The 12,894-nt window shown below is 46.8% G+C and overlaps 1 protein-coding gene across 2 annotated transcripts in view; it reads left to right on the forward strand.

Annotated features, from left to right (window-relative positions):
- Positions 1-12,894, forward strand: part of LOC143942470 (V-type proton ATPase catalytic subunit A-like) — a 75,817-nt gene that overhangs the window by 56,119 nt on the left and 6,804 nt on the right. For both annotated transcript variants that reach the window (XM_077463779.1, XM_077463780.1), the window contains exons 11-14: positions 396-459; positions 3,599-3,802; positions 10,716-10,810; positions 11,685-11,856. In XM_077463779.1, coding sequence (XP_077319905.1) covers positions 396-459; positions 3,599-3,802; positions 10,716-10,810; positions 11,685-11,856 — 535 coding nt within the window. The remainder of the gene's footprint in view (positions 1-395; positions 460-3,598; positions 3,803-10,715; positions 10,811-11,684; positions 11,857-12,894) is intronic.

Raw genomic sequence — 12,894 nt, forward strand, 5'->3', positions numbered from 1 at the left:
AAATACTGCATTAGAGCTGGTGAATATAGTAAATAAATATTTGTTTACTATGATCAACAGCTCCATCTAATGGCCATAATGTGGTATTTTCCTGATTTACTCTGTTCTGTGTGAATGAATAACCTTCTATCTGGAGAGAAAATAGCCTAAAACCTTTTAAATTTCCCCCTATTTGGACAGAACAAATCTATATGCAGTTTCATGGGATGAATAGCTCAGACAATTTTGTATAACTACACATTTATGACAAACCATTACTGGGAGGAGGTTCTGCAGCTACGGAGCTTGTGGAGTTCCATTATATGGAATGGGGTGGAGTAACTTCCTAATAGTTTGGGGTCTTTGCTTTATTTGCATTACTAATAAGTCTCAAATATAATAATTTCTCTTCACAGTGTGTCCCCACCTGGTGGTGACTTCTCCGATCCGGTCACATCAGCCACTCTGGGTATTGTGCAGGTAGGCATCTATTATATGGCATTCATCGAAGGAGGAACTAATCCCACTGAACAATGAGCATGTCAGACTTCCACGTACCTGACCGATGAGCCCGATATAGCAGGGGAAGGTCTCCCTTACGTGTCTGGTTCGCTGCCCCTGGTAGTATGAACAGGAGGCACGGGAGCACAGAGTGGTATGAGAGCCTTGCGGGTGACTGTGGAAGTAAAGGCCCAGGATCCTGGTGCAAGTGGTGATCACTAGTCAGTGGGAACGCTGGCAGCAGATGCAGAGCAGGGGCAGAGCAGGCAGGTCGGGTCACAGGCAGAGTTGGCAACAGGCGGGCAGCACAGTACAGAGGAGCAGGCAGGTTCAGAGTCCAGGTCACAGGCAGAGTTGGCAACAGACGGGCAGCACAGTACAGATGAGCAGGCAGGTTCAGAGTCCAGGTCACAGGCAGAGTTGGCAACAGGCGGGCAGCACAGTACAGATGAGCAGCCAGGTTCAGAGTCCAGGTCACAGGCAGAGTTGGCAACAGGCGGGCAGCACAGTACAGATGAGCAGGCAGGTTCAGAGTCCAGGTCACAGGCAGAGTTGGCAACAGGCGGGCAGCACAGTACAGATGAGCAGCCAGGTTCAGAGTCCAGGTCACAGGCAGAGTTGGCAACAGGCGGGCAGCACAGTACAGATGAGCAGGCAGGTTCAGAGTCCAGGTCACAGGCAGAGTTGGCAACAGGCGGGCAGCACAGTACAGATGAGCAGGCAGGTTCAGAGTCCAGGTCACAGGCAGAGTTGGCCACAGGTGGGCAGCACAGTACAGATGAGCAGGCAGGTTCAGAGTCCAGGTCACAGGCAGAGTTGGCCACAGGCGGGCAGCACAGTACAGATGAACAGGCAGGTTCAGAGTCCAGGTCACAGGCAGAGTTGGCCACAGGTGGGCAGCACAGTACAGATGAGCAGGCAGGTTCAGAGTCCAGGTCACAGGCAGAGTTGGCCACAGGCGGGCAGCACAGTACAGATGAACAGGCAGGTTCAGAGTCCAGGTCACAGGCAGGCTTGGCAACAGGCAGTCAGCATGGTACAGAGGAGCAGGCAGGTTCAAGGTCAAAGAGAGGCCAGGGTCAGATGCAGGCAGAAGACAGAGAATAATCCAATGGGCAAGCCGGGTAGTCAGGAGATCAAAGGTTCAGACAGGTTAAAGAGGAAGTAAACCCTGATGGGTTTACTTCCTCTTTTTTTCCCTGCAAAGGTAAAGCATAATGGACTACTATGCATCGCATAGTAGCTCATTATGTGTCACTTACCTGACACAGGAGCCAGCGAAGTCGCCGCTGATCCCTGTAGTCCGCCGCGTCCATCTTGCTGGTGGCGTCTCGCAGCTCCGACCAATGACAGCGGCGAAGCCGCGATGACGTCACTCCCGCGCATGCGCACGGGAGTCGCGTCTCGCAGCTCCGACGCTGCCATTCGGCGAAGCCGCGATGACGTCACTCCCGCGCATGCGCACGGGAGTCGACAAATTAGGCAAATCCATTCTTGGACTTGCCGCATTTAGTGCGCCTGCGCGCCGCTGTCTACGGCGCATGCGCCGTAGACAGCGGTGCCCATTTTCGGGCAAATATCTCCTAAACCATATAGGTTTAGGAGATATTGCTTGGACCTACAGGTAAGCCTTAATCTAGGCTTACCTGTAGGTCAAAGTGGTTTGAAGGGGTTTACTTCCTCTTTAACAGGAACACAGACACAGGGAGCTGCAGATCGGACAGCACCAAACAAAGTGCACAGACAGCTTAAATAGGACAACAGGCGCACCCACACCCGTGCACCAGTGAACATCGGCGCACCCTAGGGCGCCCAGCACTGAGTCCATTTTGGGAGCTTCTCTGACAGAGCAGGAGGACTGGTTGTCTGCGGAAGGACAATTTCCCTTACCTGCCACAAAGGACATATGGGGCCAATGCTTAGTCTATGTCATCATTTCCCCTGGGGCTAAGGGTTAGGGTTACATGTTAAGGTTGAGTTAGGGTGAGGGTTAGAGGTTAGATTTAGGGTTAAAGCTAGTGTTATCATTAGGAGTTTGGGTTAGAGATAGGGTTAAAGGTTGGGGTAATATCTAGAGTTAGGGTTAGAGTTAGATGTTTTGGTTAGTTAGGGGTTATGGTTAAAAGTTAGGGTTAAAGCTAATGTTGGAGGATAGGGTTAGGGTTATAGTTAGGGTTTGAATTAGGGTTATGGGGTTGCTTTATGGGTTAGAGTTAGAGGTTAGGGTTATGGTTAGTGTTATATTTAGAGATTAGGGTTAGAGTTAGGCTTATGATTTTAAGTTAGAAGCTAGGGTTAAAGTTTGGAATTAGAGTTAAAGCTAGTGCTATAGTCAAAGGTTAGAGTAAGGCCGCGTACACACGGGCGGACTGTTCGCCCAACTTTGTCCGCTGAACAGTGTTTCAGCGGACAGTCCGCTCGTGTGTGGGCTTCAGAGGACAGTTTCAGCGGACAGTCTGACGAACAAAGTTTTTCGGAATTTCCGTAAGACAGTCTGTTTCAGCGGACAGTCCGCTCGTGTGTAGGCTTGTTCGACAAACTAAGTTTCGCGCATGCTCAGAAAGGATTTACACGGCGAAGGTTGCATTGCAGTGTATTGGACGTCGAATTTCTCGTCCCGTCGTACGTGCCGTTCACGTCATCGCGCACGCTTTCAGCGGACTGTTCGTTCATCGTGTGTGGTCAAGTCCGTTCATGCAAATTTTGAGCGGACTGTTTGTCGGATTGTTTGACGAACAAAGTTGGGCGAACAGTCCGCCCGTGTGTACGCGGCCTTAGGGTTATATTTAGAGGTTTGGGTTAGAGTTAGTGTTAAAGGTTAGGGTCATAGCTAGTATTATAGTTAGAGGCTAGAGTTAGGGTTATAGTTAGGGGTTTGGGTTAAAGCTAGTTTTGGAGGCTAGGGTTAGAGTTATGAAATTAGGGTTAGGGTTATAGTCAGGGTATGAATTAGGGTTATGGGATAGGGTTAGAGGTAGGGTTAAATGTCATTTATCATACTGGCTTGTTTGTCTGGGCAGTGTCCAGCACTGTGTACAATGTAAAATGTAATTTTGAAAACAGTATATGTTACGGGGGCGATATGTAAAGCTGAATCCTCTCTTTTGCCCCCTGTTAGGTGTTCTGGGGACTAGACAAGAAATTGGCCCAAAGGAAACATTTTCCATCTGTGAACTGGCTTATCAGTTACAGCAAGTACATGAGGGCGCTGGATGAATATTATGAGAAGAACTTTGCTGAATTGGTACCACTTCGAACCAAAGCCAAAGAGATCCTTCAGGAGGAGGAAGACCTAGCAGAGATTGTCCAGCTGGTGGGAAAGGTGAGACCAGGAGGACATTATTATACATGAGATGTGTCCTGGCATGTACTGCCATCTCAAAGCACAAACATCTTTTCTGTGTAGTCTATGGGGGACATGTGCAGTCAGTGGGAAAAAAGTGAGGTCTGTGAAGGACTTGTGAGGTCTGTGGGGGACATCTAAGGACTATGGGTAATATGTGAGGCCTGTGGAGGACAAACGAGGTCTGTGGGGGATATGTGAGGTGTGTAGAGGACATGTGGAGTGTATGAGGGAGGACATACCAGGTCTATGGGGGCTATGTGAGGTCTGTGGAGGAGCTACAATTTCTATGGGGGACATGTGAGGTCTGTAGAGAACATACAAGATCTTTGGGGGACATGTGAGGTCTGTGGAGGACAGGTGAGTTATATGGGAGATATGTGAGTTCTGTGGATGATGCGCCAGGTCTATGGGGGACATGTAAGGTTTGTGGAGGACACACAAGTTTTATGGGGGATATGTGAGGTCTGTGGCAGATACTGTATGTAAGGTATATGGGGGACATGTGAGGTCTGTGGGTTACATGTGAGGTCTGTGGAGAACATGCAAGGTCTATGGGGGAAAGATGAGGTTTGTGGAGGACATGGGAGGTATATGGGGTATATGAGAGGTCACACAACGTCTCCGGGCATATGTGAGGTCTGTTGGGGGCATTCAAGGTCTATGTGGGATTTGGGAGGTCTATGGTGGATATGTGAGGTCTGTGGAGGACATGCAATGTATATAGGGAATATGTGAGGTCTTTGGGGGACATGTGAGGTCTGTGGAAGACAGATAAAGTATATGGGGGATATGTGAGATCTATGAGGGATATGTGAGGTCTATTGTGGATATGTGAGGTCTACGTGGTAAATGTGAGGTATATGTGGGATATGTGAGGTCTGTTGAGGACATACAAGGTCTGTAAGGGATATGTGAAGTCTGTGGAGGACACGCAAGATCCATGTGAGGTCTATGGGAGATATGTAAGGTCAATGAAAGATATGCAAGGTCTACGGGGAAAATGTGAGGTATATGTGGGATATGTGAGGTCTGTTGAGGACATACAAGGTCTGTAAGGGATATGTGAAGTCTGTGGAGGACAGGCAAGATCCATGTGAGGTCTATGGGAGATATGTAAGGTCAATGAAAGATATGCGAGGTCTATGGGGAAAATGTGAGGTATATGGGAGATATGTGAGGTCTGTGGAGGACACACAAGGTTCATGGGGTACATGTGAGGTCTATGGGGGATATGTGAGGCCTCTGGGGACATGCAGCAAGGTCTATGGGGGATATGTGAGGTCTCTGGCGACATGCGAGGTCTGTGGGGGATATGTGAGGTTTGAGGAGGACATGTTAATTACTGGAATGGTATCACTGGATTGGCGTAGAGCCAATGTGGTGCCCATAGTTAAGAAGGGATCAAAGTCTTTACCAAGTAACTATAGACCTGTTAGTTTAACTTCTATAGTCGGGAAGATATTGGAGAGTTTATTAAAAAGACCACATAGATGAGTTCTTGCTGGAAAAAAATATTTTAAGCAAGAGACAGCATGGATTAATGAAAGTTGTTGAAGTTGTCAAAAAATTTCTTTTTATGAGGAAGTAAGTAAAACCTTGGGCAAAGGGGTGGCTGTGGACATGGTATACTTGGATTTTGCAAAAGCATTTGACACAGTTCCCCACACACAGCTAATGTGTAAGGTAAGTCTACAGGCTTGAAAAGATTAATTTGTAAATGGAACTGGCTAAAAGACCGAATTCAGAGAGTAGCGGTTAATGATTCTTACTCTGAATGGTCTAAGTTTATCAGTGATGTACCCCAGGTTTCAGTGTTGGGACCCCTACTTTTTAATCTCTTTATAAAGGATATAGGTTCTGGGATTAAAAGTACCATTTCAGTGTTTGCAGATGACACCAAGCGATGCAGTGAAATTATGTCCATACAGCACCACGTCCAATCACTGTCCAAATCCTGCCGCCTCAACCTCCGCAACATCTCCAAAATACGCCCCTTTCTAACCAATGACACAACAAAGCTCTTAATTCACTCGCTGGTCATCTCTCGCCTCGACTACTGCAACTCCCTTCTCATTGGTTTACCTCTACATAGTCTATCACCTCTTCAATCCATCATGAATGCTGCTGCCAGACTCAACCACCTTAACAATCGCTCTGTCTCTGCTACTCCTCTCTGTCAATCCCTCCACTGGCTTCCGCTCGGCCAAATAATTAAATTCAAAAATTCCCACAACTACGTAGAAAGCCACCCACAATTTAGCCCCCAGTTACATCACTAGCCTAGTCTCTAAATACCAACCTACTCGTTCTCTTCGTTCCTCTCAAGACCTTCTACTCTCTAGCTCCCTGGTCACCTCCTCCCATACTCGCCTCCAGGACTTTTCCAAAGCCTCTCCAATCCTATGGAACGCTTTACCCCAATCCGCTTATCTCCTACTCTATTAGCTTTTAGATGATCCCTGAAAACCCTTCAGAGAAGCCTACCCTACCCACACCTAACAACTGTTTTTAATTTTCTCCATCAGCTCACCCCTCCCCCCCCCCCATAGTTATTACCTTTTGTTTCCACCTGACCCTCTCTTCTGGATTGTAAGCTCTAACGAGCAGGGCCCCCTGATCCCTCCTGTATTACTTTGTATTGTCAGTGTGTTGTAAAGCACTGCGCAAACTGTTGGCGCTATATAAATCCTGTATAATAATAATACAGGATGTCTCCAACTTACAAGCCAACCTCAATGCACTGTGTAATTAGGCAGCTAAGTGGCAAATGAGATTTAATGTTGATAAATGTAAAGTTATGCACTTGGGGGCTAGAATATTCATCATACATACTAGGGGGAGTCCGTGGTAGAGAAGGATCTGGGGGTTTTGGTAGATAATAAGCTTAATAATAACATGCAATGCCAAGCTGCGGTTTCCAAAGTCCTTTCTTGTATTAAGAGAGGTATGAACTCCAGAGAGAGAAATATCATTTTCCCCTGTATAAATCATTAGTAAGACCTCATTTGGAATATGCAGTTCAGTTTTGGGCTCCAGTTCTCAAAAAGGATATCGGGGAACTGGAGAAAGTGCAGAGAAGGGCAACCAAACTGATAAGAGGCATGGAGGAGCTCAGCTATGAGGAGAGATTAGCGGAACTGAATCTATTCCCTCTTGAGAAGAGGAGATTAACAGGGGATATGATCAACATTTATAAATACATAAGGGGTCCATATAGTGAACTTATTGTTGAGTTATTCACTTTAAGGCCATCACAGAGGATAAGGGGACACTCTTTACGTCTAGAGCAGCGATTCTCAACCAGGGATCCGTGGAATCCTAGGGTTCCTCCAGAGGTTGCTAGGGGTTCCTTCAGCATTGGGCCATTTCTGCCTCTTGGATAAGTTCCCACCGACACCATTGATCTTTTTAGCAATTTGTAAGGAGGTAATTCTTCCCAATGACCACAAGTGTGAGGTCCATTCTTCCCACTGACCATCACACTAATGTATCATGAGTTGTAGATTTCAAATTTTTAGCAGGGATTTCCTGAGACTGGAGAACTATTTCAAGGGTTCCTCTGTGTTGAAAAGGTTGAGAAAGGCTGCTCTAGAGGAAAAACTATTTCATCTCCAAGTACAGAAAGGTTTCTTCACAGTAAGAACTGTGAATGTATGGAATAGGTTCCCTCCAGAGGTGGATCTGGCCAGCTCAGTAGATTGCTATAAGAAAGGTCTGGATTCTTTCCTAAATGTACTGGTACGAAATCCGGACATTGCGCCAAATTTAGTAAACATCAGCTACCCTTCCGGATGTTCTTCAGGTATATACAGCTTAGACATGCGGCTCGAGCACATTTCTCTGATGGGATAAACCTTGCTATGCATTCAATGGAATCCCTTCTTATGGCCTCTGACATAGATCGTACACTATACTCCATATACTTCAGACTTACCTGTAAAGACACCTCCAAAATGCTCCCATTGTTCAACAAATGGCAATTAGATATCCCGGAGTTAACTGAGGAGGATTGGTCGGAGGGCCTGCAGCAATGCATTCCCTTTATGATCTCGGCAAGATATAGGTTTGTGCAACTGAAATTTCTACATAGAGCGTATTATACCCCTCATAGACTATCCACTATCTATCCAGGAGTTGAAGATACATGTCCTAAATGCAGACAGTCTGGAACTTTCTTTCATGTAGTTTGGTCATGCCCAATCCTCCAGACTTACTGGCGAGCAGTGGTTCAAGATATAAATGGAGTGGCGGGACTGCACCTAGCTGTGGAACCACTGGTGTTCCTCCTGGGTGTAACAGATAACCTGGCAACCAATAAACATACCAAATTGTTTGTGTTTTACACAGCTTACTATGCCAGAAAAGAGATCTTGTTCAGATGGAAGCTATCGGATTCCCTACCCTAAAAGCGTGGCGAGCCCAGATAAATGCTATACTACCCCTATACAAACTCACCTATATCGGAACTGCCCCCAGAAGTTCGACAAGATATGGGCGGCTTGAGTTGAGGCTAGACAACTCACAATATAAAAGTACTCTGATATTCCTCCCTTGGGAGATTTTCAGATCAATGTTGGAGGTATCGACCCTACCCCACACTGTAGATGACTCTGCAAACTCTGTAGTATGACAACGGACCGGGTCCCCTCCTCACCCTTTTATCTTCCTTCTGACTGCCTTCCCCTTTTCCTTTGGATTCCTCATGGATCAGATTAATAGATATCAGATTATGCTGATTATCTGAATGCCCATCTCCTCCTCTCTTTCCCTTCTTCTCCCCCCTTTCCTCATTTCTTCTTCTCCCCCCTCCCCCCTCCTTTTACCTATCAAATAAACCTGGAACTCGGAATCAATAGACCTGCGTGATTGATCCCACTTTATATAGGATACATGGATTCATGTGAAGCTTACTGACTAAATGAGTCTGTGATTTGGTTCTTACATTGAAATAAATGGATAACAGTTTGGACGAGGAAACTCCCTCCCTGGGATGTAATACTGAGAACATACCAGCATGATTGTATAACCTGTTTAATGTGTTTCTACTTAAGATGTATACTTTACCTTTTCAAGTGTAATGTACAGTTCATTCAATAAACATTACCTGTGTTAAAAAAAAGCTGATCCGGGGAAAATCAGATTGTCTCTCAGGGGATCAGGAAGGAATTTTTCCCCTGCTGTAGCAAATTGGCTTGTGCTTTGCTGGGTTTTCACCTTCCTCTGGATATACTGTGGGTGAAAGATTGTGTATATGGAATTGTATGTTTTTTTTTGGTTCAACTGGATGTGGACTTGTGTCTTTTTTCAACCTAACTATGTAACTATGTGAGGTCTATGGGGGATATGTGAGGTCTATGGGGGATATGTGAGGTCTGTGGGGGATATGTGAGGTCTGTGGGGGATATGTGAGGTTTGTGGAGGACATGGGAGGTCTCTGGGGGATATGTGAGGTCTATGGGCAATATGTGAGGTATGTGGGGCATATGTGAGGCTTGTGGAGGACATATGAGGTCTATGGGGGACATGTGAGGTCTCTGGGGGATATTTGAGGTCTATGGGGATATGTGAGGTCTTTGGGGGATATGTGAGGTCTCTGGGGGATATGTGAGGTCTGTGGGGGATATGAGAGGATTGTGGAGGACCTGTGAGGTCTATGGGGGACATGTGAGGTCTATGGGGATATGTGAGGTCTGTGGGGGATATGTGAGGTCTGTGGGGGATATGTGAGGTTTGTGGAGGACATATGAGTTCTATGGGGGACATGTGAGGTCTATGGGGGACATGTGAGGTCTCTGGGGGATATGTGAGGTCTATGGGGGATATGTGAGGTCTCTGGGGGATATGTGAGGTCTATGCGGGATATGTGAGGTCTGTGGGGGATATGTGAGGTCTGTGGGGGATATGTGAGGTCTGTGGGGGATATGAGAGGATTGTGGAGGACATGGGAGGTCTATGGGGGACATGTGAGGTCTATGGGGATATGTGAGGTCTGTGGGGGATATGTGAGGTCTGTGGGGGATATGTGAGGTTTGTGGAGGACATATGAGCTCTATGGGGGACATGTGAGGTCTATGGGGGACATGTGAGGTCTATGGGGGACATGTGAGGTCTCTGGGGGATATGTGAGGTCTATGCGGGATATGTGAGGTCTCTGGTGGATATGTGAGGTCTGTGGGGGATATGTGAGGTCTGTGGGGGATATGTGAGGTCTGTGGAGGACATATGAGTTCTATGGGGGACATGTGAGGTCTATGGGGGACATGTGAGGTCTATGGGGGACATGTGAGGTCTATGGGGGATATGTGAGGTCTATGGGGGATATGTGAGGTCTATGGGGGATATGTGAGGTCTCTGGTGGATATGTGAGGTCTGTGGGGGATATGTGAGGTCTGTGGGGGATATGAGAGGTTTGTGGAGTACCTGTGAGGTCTATGGGGGACATGTGAGGTCTATGGGGGACATGTGAGGTCTATGGGGGACATGTGAGGTCTCTGGGGGATATGTGAGGTCTATGCGGGATATGTGAGGTCTCTGGTGGATATGTGAGGTCTGTGGGGGATATGTGAGGTCTGTGGGGGATATGTGAGGTCTGTGGAGGACATATGAGTTCTATGGGGGACATGTGAGGTCTATGGGGGACATGTGAGGTCTATGGGGGACATGTGAGGTCTATGGGGGATATGTGAGGTCTATGGGGGATATGTGAGGTCTATGGGGGATATGTGAGGTCTCTGGTGGATATGTGAGGTCTGTGGGGGATATGTGAGGTCTGTGGGGGATATGAGAGGTTTGTGGAGTACCTGTGAGGTCTATGGGGGACATGTGAGGTCTCTGGGGGATATGGGAGGTGTATGGGGAGTCTGAGAAACGTAATGTCTTTGTCTTGTAGGCCTCACTAGCAGAAGCGGATAAGATCACCTTGGAAGTTGCTAAACTGATAAAGGATGATTTCCTCCAGCAGAATGGCTACTCCGCCTATGACAGGTATCAGCAATCTTTTTACGCTTAGATTAGGGAGTTAAGGGGCACTCTGAATTCAAACAATGGATATTGTGGCCTTCATTGGGGTGTAAGTTTTTCATCCAATTCAGCCTTGAAGATCAATTAAACTTACTTTCCCTGTTCAGTGGAAACACGTGAGTACAACATGTATAGGGGTTCTGTATCTAATAGACAAGAAGAGCGCGGTTGTGGGTGGGGCTGTGGGTGACTGACTATCTATATACACACTGTGAATTTTGCATGGAAACTGTAGTTAAAGTTTTGCGGTTGCCTGTAGCAACCAATTCATTATCACCTTTTAAAGCAAACACCTTATTGGGTTATTATGGGATACTATGAATATGACATGAGCGCAGTTTTGGGGTTATATTGTGTTAGAATTATTGTCTGACCAGTCCTTGACTACACACTCCCAATAAAAGATAAAGGGGGTCTATACTATGGACATCATCATCCAATACATGGAACCAGGGGCGGACTGACCATTTGGCCACTTGGGCACTGCCCGAGGGCCCCGGGCCACTAGGGGGCCCCATCAGGGTTGCCAGCCTCAGTAAAACCAGGGACAGTATGTAAAAATCTGTGTTTTTTTTTACATTCGTCTCTGAAATGTCCCTTACCGACATCCTTTTGGTCTAAAAATCCTTAGATTTTAGTTGCCCGACCTCTCCAGTACCTTCTCCAATAGAAACATGTCTGTGTATACTGTGTGTACATGTATGTGTATACTGTGTGATTGTATACTGTGTGTATGTATACTGTGTGGCCCCATAATCTCCTATTGCCCGGGGCCCCATGAGTTGTCAGTCTGCCCCTGCATGGAACCCCCACAAACATCTCTTCCATTCTCTCACAGATTCTGTCCTTTTTACAAGACGGTGGGAATGCTGCAGAACATGATTGCCTTCTATGACATGGCGCGACATGCGGTGGAAGCCACGGCTCAGGCAGAAAATAAAATAACCTGGGCAATAATCCGGGAACAACTCGGGGACATCATGTACAAACTCAGCTCCATGAAATTTAAGGTAATTGCTGGGTTATGGTGGAATTGGGCACGCTCAACATACGCTGGCTGTGAGCGTTCTGCAACAGACAGAAGATGGGGGAGGGTGACAAAATGATGTGAAATTTGGAATACCTCTAGGGGTACATACCTCTAATCCAATCATGGGGCTCCAGTTCCTTCATCATTTCCTATTGGCCTTACTTCAGTAAATCTTAAGCCCCGTACACACGAGGGGACTTATGTCCGACAGACTTCCGAAGGAGTTCCGTCTGAGTTCTGCTGGAATTCCGACGGAGTTCTGACAGACTTTTCGGCTGAGCGGACTTGGCCACACACAATCACACTAAACTCCGACGGATTTGAACGTGATGACGTACGACTGGATTAGAATACGGAAGTTCATAGCCAGTAGCCAATAGCTGCCCTAGCGTCGGTTTTAGTCCGTCGGAATAGCATACACACGAGCGGATTTTTCGAAGGGACCGGGTCCGGCGGAGTTCCGTCGGGAAAATTTGAAGCATGTTCCATATTCTAAAGTCCTTCGGACTTTGGCGAGTCAAAAGTCAGTTGCAGCCCACACACGATCGAATAGTCTGACGGACTCAGTCCGTCGGACTTTGGATGTTGAAAAGTCCGCTCGTGTGTACGCGGCATTATTCAGGTCTTGGCTATTGAATTCTGATTGAGCTGTGAAATGCTCACAGTACAAATCTTCAGCATATCCACTAGAGACAAATATTCCAGGAGAAACGGAATGACACCCCAACTTCCCTTATTCATTTCCATTCAAAGTGCTGAAAGTTTATTTATGTTTCAATCAATAGGAATGAATCTGGTCATACACATCCTCCACATACTGTGCAGACAAGAAATACTATTCAAGTGGTCACATGTGGCTGTTTTCCTCCAGATTCTAGTCTAGAGTAGATCCCTCAGATACCAGTATTAGGGTGGATCTCACCAGATACCAGGATTAGGGTAGATCCCTCAGATAACAGTGTTAGGGTGGATCTCAGCAGATACCAGTGTTAGGGTAGATCTCTCCAGATACCAGGAT

This window comes from Lithobates pipiens, unplaced genomic scaffold (assembly GCF_037356315.1).
Source record: "Lithobates pipiens isolate NorthernLeopardFrog02 unplaced genomic scaffold, aLitPip1_a1.2 Scaffold_30, whole genome shotgun sequence".
Classification (NCBI taxonomy): Eukaryota; Metazoa; Chordata; class Amphibia; order Anura; family Ranidae; genus Lithobates; species Lithobates pipiens.